The sequence below is a fragment of the Corvus hawaiiensis genome, chromosome 8 (assembly GCF_020740725.1).
Source record: "Corvus hawaiiensis isolate bCorHaw1 chromosome 8, bCorHaw1.pri.cur, whole genome shotgun sequence".
Classification (NCBI taxonomy): Eukaryota; Metazoa; Chordata; class Aves; order Passeriformes; family Corvidae; genus Corvus; species Corvus hawaiiensis.
The window spans coordinates 5,669,222-5,687,563 of record NC_063220.1 but is presented as its reverse complement, the minus strand read 5'-3'; the positions used below and the strand labels follow the sequence as shown (position 1 = coordinate 5,687,563).

At 40.8% G+C, this 18,342-nt stretch overlaps 1 protein-coding gene across 3 annotated transcripts in view; it reads left to right on the top strand.

Annotated features, from left to right (window-relative positions):
* INPP5F (inositol polyphosphate-5-phosphatase F) overlaps nt 1–17,365 on the top strand; it is a 41,145-nt gene extending 23,780 nt beyond the window's left edge. The window contains exons 7-20 of one of the 3 annotated variants that reach the window (XM_048311095.1): nt 1,096–1,294; nt 3,106–3,285; nt 3,673–3,740; nt 4,187–4,311; nt 5,646–5,723; nt 6,468–6,588; nt 8,515–8,643; nt 10,143–10,260; nt 10,776–10,974; nt 11,846–11,917; nt 12,011–12,084; nt 13,290–13,418; nt 14,151–14,238; nt 14,722–17,365. In XM_048311095.1, coding sequence (XP_048167052.1) covers nt 1,096–1,294; nt 3,106–3,285; nt 3,673–3,740; nt 4,187–4,311; nt 5,646–5,723; nt 6,468–6,588; nt 8,515–8,643; nt 10,143–10,260; nt 10,776–10,974; nt 11,846–11,917; nt 12,011–12,084; nt 13,290–13,418; nt 14,151–14,238; nt 14,722–15,856 — 2,715 coding nt within the window. In that variant the 3' untranslated portion in view covers nt 15,857–17,365. Of the gene's footprint in view, nt 1–1,095; nt 1,295–3,105; nt 3,286–3,672; nt 3,741–4,186; nt 4,312–5,645; nt 5,724–6,467; nt 6,589–7,623; nt 8,110–8,514; nt 8,644–10,142; nt 10,261–10,775; nt 10,975–11,845; nt 11,918–12,010; nt 12,085–13,289; nt 13,419–14,150; nt 14,239–14,721 lie in introns of those variants that run through there. The other 2 variants (XM_048311096.1, XM_048311097.1) reach the window with 2 other exon arrangements.
* Nucleotides 17,366–18,342: the final 977 nt, after the last annotated feature.

The following is an 18,342-nucleotide window of genomic DNA, read 5'->3' as shown; positions in this document are numbered from 1 at the left end:
GATCATTTCTAAGGAGTGAACTTCAGCTAAATGTAAAAATTTATTACAATAAAGTAGCGTAGAATAACTTGGTATGATATGTTTGTGCTGATTTCTGAAGGTAAATTTGAGTTGTAGTCTTATGTGAAATAGATTATTCCTGAACAGAGCTGAACTTGATAATAAGGAGGAGCCAGAAGAGAAATAACCTCTGAATTCCAAAGTTTCCCTGAGATAAGATTTTGGTCCTCCACAGTGGAGAATAGTGTTTTTTTTCCTTGAGCAGAGTAGCTGATCAGTGTAAAAACAGTGTAGAACAAGTTGTTCTGAACAGCTTCTCAGAGTAAATAAAACATTTTCCTGGCTAATGAGCACATAAAGAAACAGAAAACCACCACTCTTCCTTCAATGTATGATCTTCCATCACTTTAAATTGACCTTGTAGATCAAGGACTAAGTTGCTAACTTCTGTATGCCAGTTTAGGCCAAGTCTAATTTTCTTTAGGGATGACAGGAAACATCTTACCTTATGCCCTGCTTCTCTTTCATTGATAATTATCCATAATGAAATGGCTATGGAGTCACAGCAGGGTAAACCTGTGCCCTCTGTGAAAAGTTGTGTGTAATGCAGGAGTTTAATGAGTTGTATTTTTCATGTTACAAAATATAAATGAATAACCTTGAGTTAGTGGGGAATTCAGATCTCAATGCTGTTTAGGAAATGGGTGTTTTAGGGTGCAGAGCCCTGAACCAGTTGTCTTGGGGACTAACTTAGCCCCTATGAAGCTTTCTGGTGGTATGTTTTGCTGAAAACAGGCTAACATCTACCTTCCTGTATAAATGTGATACAGTATGTGTCCACACAGAGGTTTTAAAACTGCCTTAAAGCAGGAACTAGGTAAAAAAGTTGCTTGCTTTGTTCTTCCTGATTTAAAAGCCCTATGACTGATGGAGGAAGAATGCTGGTACCTCTTACAGAAATAAGGATATGGTGAAAATTAAAACATGGAAAACATGTGAAGCAACTGTTTCTATAAACATAACATGAGAAATGGCAGAAATAATTGTAGATAATGTCAGACCAACAGGAGAGTAATTGTCTTTTGTAACCTTCAGAATGCTGAAGTGGACTTCTGGATTATCCCCATCATTCAAGGATTTGTGCAAATTGAAGAACTTGTAGTAAACTATAGCGAATCTTCTGATGATGATAAGAGCAGTCCTGAAACTCCTCCTCAGGAATCATCTTGCGTAGATGACATTCACCCAACATTTCTGGTGGCGCTTATCTCGCGCCGGAGTCGGCACAGAGCGGGTAGGCAAGCACAGTTCAGGGTGCTGGGGTTTTCTCTGAGCCTTGGAGAGGGATGCAGATGCTAAAACTGGAGAGTGCTGAGTTGCTCAGCAGATGGTCAGCCCCTGTCAGAGTCTGTACTGCAGCCTGCACTGCTTGGGAAGAGGGAGAGGAGAGGCTGCAGTGCCCACGACACTGCACAGCTGGTACTTGGGGTGGCTGCTAAGTGAGTAGGTCTGCTCAGGAGATATGCATCCTTGCAGGTCACATTCCTGAGATAAAGTTCCATTTTTACAGAGATCCCTCTGATTAGGACCTTGCTTATAGCTCTGTGCTGATATATTTTGGTAGGCTTGGATGGGAGCTAAATTTTCAATGTCTTTTAGGGCTTTGACAGCAGCTAAAGAGACTTGAAAAGTCATGTGTGTGCATGCCTGTGTCCCAGGAGATGTTTATTAGGGGCAAGGTGTGAAATGTGACCATGCTTTGGGCTTGTACCTTCTTTGACTTAGAGTAGCAAGGCAAACAGAAATTATTCCCTGCCCTCAGGATCTCAGAAAGAAAGATTGAATCACTTTACTTTTTAATAGGTCCTGTTCAACTCGGCTTTTCAGTCTGTCTGATTTTTATGATGATATTCTTCAATGTCTCCAACTCCTTTTGTTACACAGGTTTTTGACATGTCAGAAAATCTAGAAAAAAACCTGTTGAGCTTGCCCTGTTACAGGACTGTGCCTTCGTACCACTGCTCACTTGGATGCGTTTAATTCAGTTCCAAGGAAAATGGTTTGTCAGAACAACTTGGAGTAAATACTTGAGGGTTCCAGAGCAGTATCTAGTTTGCAGTCTGCTTTTTTAATACTAAATTGTTACACAGATACAGCAACTGAATTCTAGAGGGAGAATTTCTTATTGATTCCTTCTTACTGTTAATATCACTTTGTTCATCTGATTGCTAGTCCAGAGCATAAACTGTGTAGAATTTTCTCCCTGTCTGATTAAAGGCTGTGATGCTGCTCTGACAATCTCTCTATAAAGGTCCCTATTACAGGTATTTTGCATTCCTTTCCCTTCCCTACTTTTAATCTCTTCCCCTTTGTGCTGTCATGGTTCAGATCAAAAGTTTAGTTCAGTGCTACTTCAGGAATTGGAACTGAATTTCCATGACCTTGAATATTTTTCCAACTCTCGTATTCCTTCCCCATCCTTTGCTACCACGTGCATTCTTTCTGAAATAATGATGTACTCTCCTTTGAGTCAAGGATATGTATGCAAAAACTTCTCTGTTTAATGAGCAGTGCAGAGCTGGGCAGGCATAAAACTGTAGTCAGAGGAGCATTATTTCTTCTTAATGTGCAGAGTTCGTTACACAGGTTAAAACAAGGAGGGGAAGCCTTCTGTTTAGTGGAACATGCAAATCTTTTTGAGCTGCTTGTGGGATCTCTGTGAGAAGTGGAGCCTCTGTCACTAAAAGTGGCCTTTAGGTTCATGGAAAATACTGAGTACTAAAGTAAAACTTTGTGCTAAATGTGACAGAACAGGCAGAAATGTGTTTTTTAAGGTGGACCAGAAGTATTTGTGACTTTATAGTGCCATTAAACTGCCTTGCCCTGTCAGTTTACTTTCTGCTGCTCATAGTATATCAGTAAATAAACTTTATCCATGTAGTCAAGATAACTTCTGGGGAATGAAGTAGGATAGGAGTGACTTCTGCCATTGGTCACGGATTTGGGCTAGAACTGTTGTCTTGTGTTAGCATGGTCACAGACAGCAAGTTATTAATGTTTAAGACAAATACTTAAGGATGACTTGCCCATTCTCATTCCCCCTAGGAATGCGGTATAAGCGGAGAGGTGTTGATAAAAATGGAAATGTGGCAAATTATGTTGAGACAGAGCAACTGATCCATGTCCATAATCACACCCTTTCCTATATCCAAACACGAGGCTCTGTGCCTGTTTTCTGGAGCCAAGTTGGGTACAGATATAACCCACGGCCCCGGCTGGACAAGAGTAAGTATTTGGGTGCAAAACCTAAAAATCAGGGGTCCCTTGCCACTCCTCTTCTTTTGGAAGAGGTGTTTATGTGGGTGTGTGGTGCATGTGTAGAGGGATGAAGCAGGTTCATTAAAAGTGAAATTTTTGTCCCATCTCCTCTGCACAAAAGGCAAAATGCAGCAAAATTCAAGAATGTGTTTGCTGTACACTAGATTATAACAGCAGTGTTGAAGCTGAGCAGATTAATGAAAGGCCTTTTAAAGTAATTTTGTACAATGTGTTATTATCTTTAAGCTAAGCTGTCTTGGTTTTTTAGAATACAAATCTGGGCATGATTTAATACATCAAACAGGACTTACTGCTGAACAGGCTGTTTCTGTCTAACACTGCTCCCCCTTGCAGGTGAAAATGAAACCGTGTCCTGTTTTCGTGCGCACTTTGAAGAACAGCTAAAAAATTACAAAAAGCAGGTGCGTGTTACATGACAGAACAGTAATCTCGTGAAAATGCAGGGGATGAAGGTTGATGTTTTTAGGTTGTTTTTCTTGGGGATGTGTTGTGGGTTTTTTTTTAGAAGCTTGTTGACAATTGGAAGGTTGGTACATAAACAGAATTTTACTTTAGGTTTTTCAAATATCCTTGTAAGTAAACAGTAAAACTCAGGAATAACTTATGGAAATGTGTAAACCCTATTTCTGTGTACCTGTGTGGTGCATTCAGAGCTTCTCTGTATGAAAATTTGTGTAGGCAGGGAGCTGTTGGAGCTCATTTGTTTTAGGTACAATCTAGCAAAGATTGTAACTTCAGCAAGATTGCTACAAATCTTTAGCTCCTGAGGTATTTGTTATTGCATGGTGTAAATCTAAGCAAGTTATGTAGCAGATGATGAGTGTTAAATAATTAAACTTTTGAACAGGTTATTATTAATTTGGTGGATCAGACAGGCAGAGAGAAGATTATTGGAGATGCTTACCTTAAACAAGTTCTTCTCTACAACAATGCAAATCTGACTTATGTTTCATTTGACTTCCATGAGCACTGGTAAGAAACTTTTAAAAAAATGTCACTTTGCATCTTTTTTATTGGAATGGAAGGTGAGTATAAGGGAGGAGAAAACCCATTGTTATTTCTACTTCTGCATGAAACAGAAATAATTCCTTTAAACAAGAATACAGGTTTTAAACTAAAGCACTATAAAACTTAAAAGTTTGGGTAACCAAGCACTGCTGTTTGTGATGTTGTGTCCCTGACCTGTTAAATATGCAGTCACTTATTGGGCAGTTTGACTCACACATTTTAAAGAGTTTCCTTAAACATGCCATGGATGTAAAGCTGTGGCTGACCTGCTTTTTCAAGCTATGTAGTATTTGGCTTTTAATTCATTAGTTCTGTTTCTCTTCCTTGTTCCTATAAAAACATGATGGGATCTTTCAGGAGCCCGATGCTGTTATTTCAATATAAAATACACTGGATTTTATCTTAATCTGGTGTGAGTAGTTGCTGTTATCATGACTCCCCTCTGATGCTGCCATGCTCTAGAGCAGTGCTCACGTGCCCAAGCATCTCATCTGTCACAGGCATGTATTTCTCCTGCTCCCCGCAAGCAGGCTGCATTTGTGTGGGGTCTAAACTGGTTTAATCTTCATTTCCAAACTTAATCTAGGGATTGCAGCTGGCCTGGGGGAGCATTACTGGCTGACTGAGTATGGCATTAGTAGATTTTGTCAGAGGGGGTGGTGGGAAGTGAAACCCCTCTCAGAACAGAATTGGCCTTTGAGAGTTCTGTAGGGCTGTTGGCACCCTGGATTGATTTGATAATTAATCTTTTGTATGAAGGAGCTTTCATTTTCCTTCATTCACTTTTCTCCTATGAACAGCTGTAGTGACTAGGACTGTTTCTGCACTGTGAGCAGAAGTGAATTGAGAACAATCCTGAAAAATAACCTGATAGGGTAGGGGGAGGACGGGGTGATGTGTCTATAGGTGGTTTTCTCTGTACAATCACTGACAAAGCAGGACTCACCATCCCAGTTCCAAATCTACAGCAGTTACTTTTATTGAGACTAAAATGAGAACAGAATGTTGCACATGCCTGAATAGCTGCACGCTTATTCTTCCTAATGGAAGCAGCATTAAAAAGTGCAAATCCTTGAGAGTTTCATGATCTTTTAACCTCTTGCCTTGGACTTGGATGTTGAACTGTACTGCAGAATAGTTCTGAATATTGGCTGCTGTTTAAAGCTCATTGCAGGAGGGAATGCTTGTCTCTCTCATTTAGCCAAAGCATTCTTTGTTAACGTTACAAATAAGATAAAGTTATTAAATAAAGTCACTGCTCTAGTTCAAACTAACTTTTGTGAAATTCTGTGTTTCAGCCGAGGAATGAAATTTGAAAATGTTCAAACACTGACTGATGCCATTCATGATATTATTCTTGACATGAAGTGGTGCTGGTAGGTACTTCACTGTTTTTAGACTAGTAGGGAACATTTGTAGAGGAAAACACCAACAAAGAGTAGATATTCAGAGGCCTTAATTTTCTCCCAGCCAGTGTGTTTTATATTCCTCTTTTGGTGTCCAGCTTGTCTGTCAGAGATTTTGTGTTCTGAAGTGTTGGTGTTCAACCCATGTGAACTCAAAAATTCTCAGGTGCTGTTTCCTGCCCTGGATTTGTTGCATTTCACACTTTTAGGGTCACTCACATTTGATGTGAAACACTTTTTATTTGACCCAGAAACTCTAGAATGGCAGCCTTACTGTTCACAGCAAGTAGACATGTGTGACCTTTGGTTTGAACTGATTAAAGTTCATACCTTTGGGTAACAAGTGTGGCTGCAGCCTCAGTCAATTGTTCTTTGTTGTTCTGTATTGCTGTCATTATTATTGGCTTCTCTGTTCTTGAAATTAAATGCCTTTGCTCTTGAAAGCTTGTTTTATGTATGCATGAGTTGAATTCAGCATCTGATTGCATCTCAAGTTTGTGGCCCCAGTAGGATTTATGTCTGACATCCAGCCTAGATTAAAGAGGAGGATAAGTTGGAACAAGAGGAGTTAATTGAGAGTGGGGTGTGGCTGGGGTGGTGAGTGCAACCACAAATAGTGCTCCCAGTGTAAAATGTTCTACTGTTGATAGAAGCTGACAAATTACACTGGATTTTGAATGTCTCAATGTGCTTTTGTTTTCTTCCTGTTGAAAGGGTTGACCAAGCTGGAGTGATCTGTAAGCAGGAAGGAATTTTCCGGGTTAACTGCATGGACTGCTTGGATCGGACCAACGTTGTGCAGGCTGCTATTGCCAGAGTGGTCATGGAGCAGCAGGCACGTATCACTGAGGGGCTGGGTCAAGTACTGAGTGCCTCACACCTTAGTTAGTGTTCACAGAGAAATCTGTGTGTTTGAAAAATGCTAAATTAACATCTACTAACAAATCTTTGCAAAATGCTTGAAGAGCCATGAAGCTGAGAGGAATAATACATACAAATGCAAGACTTGAAATCATTATAGAACAATGATGCTTCATGTCCTTCTTCAGAAAGGACTGACTGTCCACACCTTGGGAGAGGATTGTCTTGTTTGGATTTAGTTATTTCAGTTTAAGTTATGTAGGAATACAGAGTTCAGAAACAAGACACCTTCCCCTGCCAAGTCCCTCGCTGGAATGATGTTAAAGGACTAACATCTAACAAGTTGGATGCTATTTTAGGTGCTTTGAAGTGAAATACTGTGATGCAGCAAGTAGGGAGATTAGTTGTCCCTTCTGTGTGTAGAAGAATAATTAATTCATGATGTAAACAGCTGTGATGGTTGTGACTGTTGTGCTGTGGAATTCTCCCTGTACAGAGCAGACTGAGAGTACTTTCCCTTAGTTTTTCTCTTTGCCCTGGCCCCATTTGCTTTTTTGCTCCAAAAGCTCAGTGGTGACTCTGTTCCCTTGTGAAGACTTCACTGATACTGTACTGCTACAGACAAAGTGCAGACTTAATGTCCTGTAACTGAAACTTCAAAGCCCCAGTCACAGCCCAAAATGAGCAAACCTGATTGTGGTTAAAGTGAAGGAGAAAGGATGGATCCTTTATTAGGATGAAAAGTGAATGGTTCTGACCATTGTATCTGGCAGTTCCTCTTTGTCATCTGCTGTTATGAGCTCCTGACACAGGAGGAGTACTGAGGACAAGGGGAGGGATCAGCAATCCCACAGTCATTATTTTAGAATAGGATTTCTATCCACGGTAACTCTTGAGTTGCAAGGCAATTCTTTCAAAATCAGGAGTGTGATAGATTGTTGTGAAAAGGCTTCAGTAATCATTGCTGAAGTGTGAGCTTGTGATGTGCTGCATCATTGTTGTATTGTAGCTGAAGTCCTTGGGAGGCCGTTCATGACTGAGAAATGCCCTGAGCACTGCAGGGTCGATGCCGTGGAGTGAAGGACTGAGAGTTGCACCTACCTGACCCTTCTCTTCCTTGGAACCACAGGACCTGCTCTCTCTCATCTGGAAACTCGATAGGGCTTTCAAAGTTAATGAGCAGCTTTGTGTCAATTTTCATCTAACTTGCAAAGAGTGCTTGAACATTTGGTTTCATTTGTAGATTGAAGTTTGCCCATGATTTATTCCAAGTTATCCCTGTCATTTAGTGACTGCATTGCAGTTGTGTGTGTGCTGCTCCATCCACTCAGGGTGTGTGCAAAGCCTGATGTTGGTGTTGTACCCCAGGCTTATCTGGGGAAAACTGAAGGGCTGGTTGTTCTGAGAGGGAGATATCTTACTTTAGTATCAGTGTCAAACAGTAACTGTCCAAAATGTGCAAGCACTACTAATAAACCAACAGAAGTTATTTTTCTTTGTTTTCAGAGCCTTGACGTCATGAATGCTTTTGCAATGGAAGACTTATTAACTTGTTTATTTTAAAATTGTGATGTCTTTTTTTTGAGGATTCTCTATTAAAAAATTTCTTTTAAAAAATGTATCTTGAGAATCTACAGTAACTTGTTTGCCTTCAGCTAATTTTTTGATGATTGACTTAACATCCATAATTCATGTTACTGCTGCCTCCAGTGATACGATGTTCAGCAGTAAATCACCAATTCATTAATTTAATCTGATAAATTAGCACAATGGCTTCCTTTCCCCGATCACACAAAATCTAACAAACGCTTGGCAAGCGTTTCCATTTTCTTTACCAAGCTCTGATACTGAGAATGACTTTTACTTTGGGCATTGAATTAATACACATGTTAAATTCCAGCTCAAAAAACTGGGTGTGATGCCACCAGAGCAGCCTTTGCCAATGAAATGCAACAGGATCTACCAGATCATGTGGGCCAACAACGGCGATGCCATAAGCCGGCAGTACGCGGGCACTGCAGCCTTGAAGGTAAGGGAGAGAACCTCACCTGCCCTCAGGAATGTCTTGTGTTACAGGGCTCATGTGCGTTGGAAAACCCTGGGATATTTAAAAGTTCACCAAATATTCTGTGTGGTTTTGTTCTGGAGAGATGAGGCTTTGCAACAGAAGAATGTTTTGTGTCGCACTTGGTGTGAATCGGAGAAGAGCTGAGCGCTCCCTGCACTTTACCTGCATTCTGTTCCCTTCATGTCTGGGTACAAAGCAGAGCTAAGAGTTTAAGATATATATTAATTATTACATCCATCTAAATTTTAGCATGGTTGTAGTACTTCTAAGCAGTTACAATACTTAAATTCTCCAAAGTTCTGGAGATCAGGCTGTGTAGGTAGTAGGGTGATATTAATTAGTTACATTTTCTAAATACTTTCCTTAATTAGCTGTAATGCACTCTGTCTACCAAGATTAAGCATAAAGCTCCTTGCTCTGTACTTCTACTGCTCTGAAAAGTCATAGAATTTACTCAAATTTGCTGTGTATAACTGGTGGAACAAATTTTAGTAGTATTTGCATTTGGCATAAGAAAAATAATTATGGTGGACATGCTTAACACTTAAATCTCTCTTTAAGTATCTTTACTGATCTTTGATTAGTTGATTGCACTAATATTTAAAAAAAATATAAAAACCAGCCTGACATGCTTGTTTTCATTGAGTATATTAAACTTTAAATCTGAAGCTCAGACCTCCATTTCTAGATCTACATTTTCAGGCCTTCTGCTGGAAGATTTTTCTACTCACTGTTGAGCTTCATGGATTAAATTAATTTTAATTGTGTTACTTCTTTTAATTTGAAAGTGAAACACACTTTGAAATATTCTTCATAGGAGTTGATGTGGCTTTTAGAACTGCTCTGTGCCAGTGTTTAGAATGTCTCTGAAAATAGAATCCTCTAATGAAGTGTAACTACCAAAACAGCTTTTTATTCAAATTCTAAGCCTTCTGTGGCCTAGAAACTTTCTTTTGTTTCTGGGGTTGTGAGGATATGTGCTGCTTTCCCTCAGTATGTTATGCTTGTCTTGTTTTGGTAGCAAAAGCAGAGAAGATGAAAACCGTTTTTCAGTAAGCTTCAGGCTTTTCTATTGTTCCAGTAGTGTTCCTGTTACATTAAAGGCCGAAAAATAAAGGGATTTTTTCTTTTTGGGGTATTGAAGCATCACAGTGATTGATGTCTTGAAAGTCCTGCTTCAGTGTTAGCTGGCTGATGTGTCCAGATTTGTTTTCTCTTGGAATTTCCTACTGAAATTCTAAGTCTGTCAAAACCAGGATTCTCTGCAGAGTCAAACAATGCCAGAAGATGCTCTTTGAAAAAAATCAGTATTTTGAACTTCTATATGAAATAGTTACTTGAAGATAATTCCTGAGTTGCCATCTGTTCAGTTCGGAGTTTCAGAGTGCCAGATCCTTTGAGCTCAGCCTGCTGCTCCGAAGTTTCATATTTGCATGGTATTTGCATGTTGTGTGTGACAGGGTGACTTCACAAGGACTGGTGAAAGGAAGCTGGCAGGGGTGATGAAGGATGGAGTGAACTCTGCAAACAGATACTACCTGAATCGTTTCAGGGATGCTTACAGGCAAGCAGTCATAGGTAAGAGCACAATTTCAACCAAGCTGAGCTATGGTGTTTAGAAAAGATTATTAAATCATATTGGCATCTTTCTGACTGGGTTTTTTTTTTCCCTGTTGCTTAAAAGCACCTTGAGTGTGTACAGTGTTTCATGTCTGTGCTGGGCACTATAAGGAAGAGTCTCACTCACTTTGGAATTTAAGCAGCACTCAATTCAGTGTGATGGCATGCAGTGGGACTCATTGGAGACTTTGCCTCAACTTCATTTTAGCATTAAATGTGTTGTAGCATCTCTTTTTTTTTAAGACAAAGTTAAATTTATGTAGCAAGTGTCTCTTAAAATGATGAGGAACTCTTTGTTTTTCACTGAAAATAGGGTTATACCTACTGAGCTTTCAGTTTCAGGCAACATTCTATTCAGAAAGACTACCAAGAGCATCATTAAAATGCAACATTTGGAAGGAATTTACAGAACTGTTGCTATCTATCACTTTTAACTGTTTCATTCTTGTTTGGTATGTTATGGATTGTTTTAGATTTGATGCAGGGTATCCCTGTGACAGAGGACCTGTACTCCATATTTACAAAAGAGAAGGAGCACGAAGCCCTGCACAAGGAGAGCCTGAGGAGCCACCAGGAATTGATCAGCCAGCTGCTGCAGAGCTACATGAAACTGCTCTTGCCAGATGATGAAAAATTCCATGGAGGTTGGGCACTCATTGACTGTGATCCCAGGTTTGTTGAGCAAAGTTAAAATTGATCAGCTGCTGCTCTGACACCTCTGTTAATTACTCCTGATGTTAAAAGGTTTTGATAGCTGATGTGTAAACAGAAAACAAGTGGACAGTTCCTGTAGAAGGACAAGAATGCTTGAAGGGTTTGAATACTTAAAGTTATAAAAGAAAAGGTCCTCTGAACATGTGCTTTTCCCTAAGTGCTGTAAAAACGGTGCATGCTGGAATTACCTTTGAGATGTCATCTGGAAATGGATGCATTTGGTTAATATTGCCAAAATGTGGCAGGTACCATGAGGGGAACTAAGAAGGGTTAGAAGGGAGTGCTTGAGGAGCTGTTCGTTATTGCTTTATAGGGGAAGTGCACCTTGACTGATCAGATTGAATCCCTGGGGAATGAGTCAGCAGTAGGTCAGTCTAGATTTCTGTTCATGGAAAGTAATGGGCATAAACTCTGAATTTCACTCCTTATCAAGGTCAGAGTTCAGTAGCCTGTAAGAGAAAAACAGTGGTTAGATCTCCTGCAGGTTAAACGTCAGCACCTAAAACCAGCACAGAGCTGGTTGTTACAACAGCTATTCAGGGCACAGACTCATCACCCTCACTGAGTCTGAGGTATTTTTCCATTTCTCTGGTAGCATTTTTAATAGCTTGTGGGCTATTTATTTTTGGACCTTCTGGTGACGTATTTGAGCTAACTTCAGGTTTGAGAGAGAGTGTTGCTCACATGGATCCATTTGATAACACACCATGATTGAAGCTTCTTGTAACTTGTGGTCAGCTGTAAAAGACTGTCCCCAGAACACACTGGGCATGGGTTACAGCTCTGCAGATAAAACCTTCTACCCTGTATTTATTTTTCTTCCCTTCAGTCTCATCGATGCCACTCACAGGGATGTGGATGTGCTGCTTTTACTTTCAAATTCTGCCTACTATGTGGCTTAGTAAGTTACCACTTTCCCTTACTGTGTGTAGTTTATTTTAGTAGCTTTGCTTTAGATTAGCAGGAAGCACTAAATTCTGTTTTTTTCTTCTAGTTATGATGATGAAATCGACAAAGTGAATCAGTACCAAAGGTTAAGTCTTGAAGCTCTGGAAAAAATAGAGATAGGTAAGAAAACAGTCACTCTGTGTCTTTTTTTGAGTGCTCTTAACGATGGCTTGATCACTTACCAAAGCATCCTGCAGCTGCATTGAAGCAGCAGTCCTTGAAGTGTGGCACATACCCTGGGCAGCCCACCTAGAAATGGCCCTTGTGGCTGATAACAGATGCCAGGCTCTTCCTACTGCTGCAGGTGGAAGCTTTGATCACCAGAAGGGTTCTCAAGTTTTCCCTCTTTCAAACGGAAAGAACCACAGAGTTATCCAAACAGATTTCATTATTTATCACATGGCAGTAACAATTTGATCAACTTCTGCAATGAGTCATGGGTTTGTGCATTCAGTGCTCTCTTCCTTTGATCCAAACACAGCAGCTGGCTTGGAATTGGACTTTAGATCTGTTTCAGAGCTTTGTAAAACTTCTTTCTCAAGGTCTGATAACAAACATGCTATTACAAAAGCACCTGGTTATGCTGATTTAAGTTATTTGCTATAGAATGTAATATCTGCAGGCTAAATTCAGCATTTTCTGCTGGAAGCATTAAAGATGTGATGTCTTTGGATCATGAGAAAGGTGATCCAGTTGGAGAGAAGGGAGTGTGTGGCCCCCTGATGGAGTTTAATCCTCCATTACACAATACACAGTGATGTCATCATCCCCTGACTGTAACTTTCACTGTGTCTCTGCAATTTCTATGAGTTCAGGGGAGAGGTCTCCCTCACTTGTGTATTGTGGAGAGCTGTATCCTGAGGTACAGAACGGAGAGAAACATCTACATCTACACCTCCTTTAATGCTGTAAATGATGCAGTGCACTGAAGAGTTGAAGTACTTGATCTAAATCTTGAAACTTAAATTATGTCCTCTTGATAAAAATATATTAGCTTTCCCTTTAATCCTTGCAGGAGCATTCCCTAAAAAACCCACAGGATGCAAAAAGTGTAAAATTTTTTTTTCCTTCTGTTTGAAAGGGTGATCTTTAATAAACAATCAGGCTGGATTGTAATAGACACACAGAGTCTAATTGCTTTTTGTAAGTTATTGATTGTTTAGTTAGTGTGCAAATCTTTCATTTAAAGTGTCTATCCTGCTCTAATGAAAACATGAAGCCTTTTAGGCTGAAAAAGACTGTCAGCAGTCATGCCTTTAGGTACAGACTCTGCAGTATCTCTTTCAGTGTTTGGTTAAAGATTTCTAATCTGGTTTCTCTCTCAGGGCCTGAGCCTACTCTCTTTGGCAAACCCAAGTTCTCTTGCATGAGGCTGCATTACAAATACAAAGAAATGAGTGGATATTTTCACACTCTTAGGGCTGTGGTTCGCAGCCCAGAAGAGGATGGAAAAGGTTTGTATCCTATGTAAAAGATTTAGACATAAAAGTGTATTCAGGGTATCAGTGTTTCCCTAAAAAACAATTGTTCCATTGCTCTTATCCTTCTTCAGAAGTCATTCCAATAAAATCCATTTGTGTGAAGTGGGAAAACAATTTAAAAAAATCACTCAGATGTTCACTGTTCTAATAGAAAGGAAAATAAGTTTCAGATACAGCTTTGAAGCAATACATCTTTCTAGAGCTGGAAGAATTTCTGTCCAGGTCTTAACTGCTCCAAAAACTTACAAAATCAAGTTAAAATTAGCTCCTAAAGAGGTAAAGAAATGGATTTCTTTAGTGAAATCAATGTTTGGAAATGTTCTTGCTTGTTGTTTATCTAGATTAAATGAACACTAGCAGGGGAAAAAATATTACTTCATACCTGGAGCACTGAGTTTTGTCAACAAGGATTAGAATAAATAAAATTGCTTCTCTTCCTTCCCCAAATGAAGCAGCGTGGCAGTGATCCACTTAATGCTGAGTATTTAGGGCTGAAGGAGAGTTTATTCTTTAGGCTTGTTTTGTAAGCTTTAAATGAGAATTGCAATTTGTAGGGCACAACCGTTCTGTGAGGTGAAAGGAAAAAAAAAACCAATAAAATCAAACAAAATTATGTTAAAATTAGACCTGTTACTTTGTAGATTGTGGAATATGGGTTTTTAAGGGTGTTTTTAAGGGTCTGACAGGCTGCTGCTTGGGTTTCAGACACTCTTCAGTGCATTGCAGAAATGCTGAGAATCACAAAGCAAGCAATGGGAATGGATGTGCCCATTATTGAGAAGAAGCTGGAGAGGTGAGTACCTAAATGATGTGAACCTTCTGTATCCCACTTTTGCTCTCAACTCTACTGCTTTTCCCAGCTGAGTAGAAAGTGTAGCAAAAAAATCTTTTTTTACAGGTATTGCAGACTGAACCTTTGCTAAATATGGCTATCGAGTACAGCATACACAAAGTCAGGGTTACAAAAATGGAGAATTCAAATCCTTTTTCATCAAAAACTAAAGTGACTGGAGAAACTGCCTGCTCCCCTTGTTTGGCTACTCTTCTGTATCAGCCCTCCTTTGTTTTTGTTGGTTTGAGCTTGATTAGCTTATATGGGTACAATGTTATTATGTAAAAAAAGGATTAAATTTATTACTTATCTAAGGAAGAGGTAACTTAGGAACGCAAATGTCCATGTCTGTTAGAGAAATAGACTGGAAGACAATGAATACTTGGTGCTTATAAAAAAGACTGCTTTGATTGTACATTAAAGATCTTTTTCTTCCTCTTCTAGGAGGAGCAGCAAACCTCATGAAGACATCATTGGCATTCGGTCTCAGAACAGAGGGTCCCTGGCCCAAGGCAAGAATTATTTACTGAGCAAGTTCTCCTCTCTCAATCAAAAGGTGAAACAAACCAAATCCAATGTAAACATCAGCAACCTTCGGAAGCTGGGCAGCTTTGCCAAACCTGAAGTAAAAGTCAATTTTTTAAAGCCAAATCTGAAAGTGAATCTTTGGAAATCAGACAGCAGCCTTGAAACTCTGGATAATCCAGGGGTAGATGCTAAAGCCCCCAGTGAATCTGACACAGAAGGCTCGGACAATGACTCGTTCCACTCCGATGACTTCCTGACTAACTCCAAATCGGATGAGGACACCCAGCTGACGGATTCCCTGGAAAACATTGGCCCCACAGACTATGTGCTGCCCAGCTGTGGCATCATTGCCTCGGCCCCGCGGCTGGGCAGCCGCTCGCAGTCCATCAGCAGCACGGACCTGAGCATCAGCATTCCCGTTCCGGCTGAGGGCCAGGGCTGCCCGGCCGGCCGCTCCGACTGCGAGGACGTGCCCATGCCTTCTGCTGACAGCGCAGAGCTGCAGTTTGCTAAGCCCATGGATGTGTACTGCCAGAGGTTCGTGCAGGATGCCCAGAGCAAGGGGTCCGATGTTCTGGAGCCCGAGGCTGGTTCTCGAGAGCCCCATCACACACTGACCGGAGCCAGCAGGAACACAGCCAAGAGGGCAGAACCTAAGGCTGAAGCTGTTGCAGACATTCCTTCCAGGCCGTCCAAGCTGGATGTTCAGTCTTCTGAGCCAAATCCTCAGCTCTTGGCTGTCGGTGGGCCTGACTTCAGTAAATCCCCCAGAAGCCCGGGATCTGTGTCTGGGAACCACGAGCCAGGACTCCACACCACTCCTTCCCCTGCTGACGGTAGCGGCAGCAGGGCCGTGTCTCCCTTTGCTAAAATCCGCAGCTCCATGGTCCAGGTTGCCAACATCACCCAGGCAGGATTGACTCAAGGGATTAATTTTGCTGTGGCAAAGGTCCAGAAGAGCCCTGCAGAACCAGAAGCTTTAAATGAAATCAAACAAAAAGAACTGAGAGAAATGTTTACGCAATGCCAGACACGAATAATTCAGATCTAGTTGCTAATTTGGGAAGTGTTCTTCTAGCTGTGGCTTCTAATAAAGTAACACAATGACATCAGGACTATTGTGGCATGAACTGCTACTGGATACTGGGATTGATAACAGGTAATTTGTTTACAGGCACTGAGAGATGCAAATGAATTTGGTTCTGATCAAGCTTCAGAATTCCCTCAGGCAGGTGAGACAGAACCTGTGTAAACCGTATTTAAACAGGTAGCTTAGACACTGGGATTCAATAAAGCATGCTGTCTGTCTTAGATGTGTTGCACAGTTATTTTTTCGAGACTAATTTTGTAGCTCCTCTGAATTATGTAGAAGGTATTTATACTCAAAAGGTGATACTGCACTTCTCTGACCTTACTTACCTTGCACTACACCAGCAAAATAAAGTACCGGTAAATTACATTTTATTTATTTTTGGACTAGTATTTTTACTTGTTTTCATTGAAGTTCTAGATGCAGCTCTATGAATTGTGCCTCTACAATGGGAACCGATGTGTTTTTGTTGAATTTGAGTATGTTAACCAGAAAGTAAGATTTCTTTGCTATCCTTTTCTTTCCAGACATCCTGGGACACTTTCATTATAAATAAAACTGAAAGACCCAATCTGAAATATCCACAATCCTGCGGTGCAAATTTCTTCTGTAGATTGGGTTTTTTCCTCACATGTTTTGAGGTGAGGGAAATGAAGCAAATGTCTTTGAATTGTCTTGCCCGTGTTAAAAGCAATTCTGTTTTTTTAAAATTCCAAACTCTGCCAATTTGCTCTAATTTTTTGTCTCTGTGTAAAGCAAGACGAGCCAGATACCTGCCCATCAAGCACTGTGTCCCTGTGTGCTAGGATTCTCTTTAAATGTATCCTAGCTGCCCAGGTGCAAAATCCCAGCTAGCATCTAGAGCAGGAGGCCAGTGCACTGCTTTGTAAGATCAGTGTTGCATTAGAGCACAGCTGTCAGCATCTGCTCAAGACCAAATTCATGACCAACTCCAGCTTTGCAACTCGCAGGGTAAAGCATCTGCTCGTGCTGGGAACTGGATAAAAAATCCCTTCTCTCGGTGTGTCAAAGGATCCCATCTGTTAAATGCTCTTTCCCAGGAATGCCTTGCCATGCCATGCTCTAGTCTAGGACATTGTCCAAAAGCTGCTGTGAAGCAGGACCTTCCTGTGCTGTGGTTTGTGACTATAACCACCCCGACAGACCCAGTGCCTCTGTCCTCGTCCCTGTACTGTAGATAGGCTGCACGTGGTGTCCCCACAACGTCGTGTCCTGGGTAGGGTAGCTCTGTGTCTTAGGACTTGTACTGTGTCTGAAATCATTTATCACCTAACCCTATGGTCTGAAACTTTGATAAACAAATTTGGTTTATTTATTTTATTAAAGTGATGTGGGTTTGGGTTTTTTTTGAGTGTCTATACTTGTGGCTATATTTAAAATTAAACTACTGCTGTATTTTAATGTGAGCAATATACATGAGATATTTTAATAAAAAAAGTGGAATCAAAAGATGGGTTTGGTATGTGATGTTAAGGGATGTGGGACTGCAGGGCTCTGGGTGTTTGTTTCAAAGTTACAGACACGAGCCCCTGGCAGTCAAGGGATCCAGCCATGGCTTCAGTTCTTTATCCTTTTAAAATGGTGCTGCTACAACTCTAAAAAGCGTCTCTGGGCAACCTGTGCCAGGGCCTCACGACAATAACAGGGAAGAATTTCTCCATATTTAATCTCAATCCACCCTCTGTTAGTTTGAAGTCAGCAGCCCTTGTCCTGTCCCTGTCCCTCTCCAGCTCAATGTCCTTCCAGCTTGGGAACTGTCCCATCCCTGGCTGTGAAATATTGGAGATGATTATGTGCACAAAACCATCCTCTGAGGCAATCTTAGAACCCAACTCTGCATTCCAGCCCAGCTGCCTTTTGAAGAGAGACTTCATTTTCTTCCTCGTATTTGTTGCTTCACTTCACAGTAATGCAGCACAAGTCAGCTGAAATCATGAATATTCATTTTTAGTGTTCAAAAAAAGAAATCAGTGATTTGAAATGGCATCAAGCTTGGCTCAGGTTTAGGATACACAAAAATGTTTCTCACAATAAGTACTCATTTTTAGTGTGAAGAGACAAAATATCCAGATTGGCTGTACAGCAAAACCCCTCATGTTTAGAACAGGAAAATGCAGTAAAAAAGGGGATTCCTGTCCCTGTGATTTCAGTTAGGAGAAAGGACTTAGTAAAGGGGGGGTCTGAGCTTAATGAAAATTTGGCAGGAGCCTTTTGTGTTATTCAGAGCAAGAGTAATTAAAATGTAGAAGTGGCTCCATCACAGGCTCCTGCAGGCTCTCTCCACACAGCAGCCTCCCTGGATTACTCCCAGCATTTCACTCTTTAAGCCACCCTTGGTAAATGAGTTCTGCAAGTCCCATGATGGGCAGCACATCCTCTGAGGACCAGCTCAAACTGTCCAGCAGGAATCAGGGATGGAGAGACCA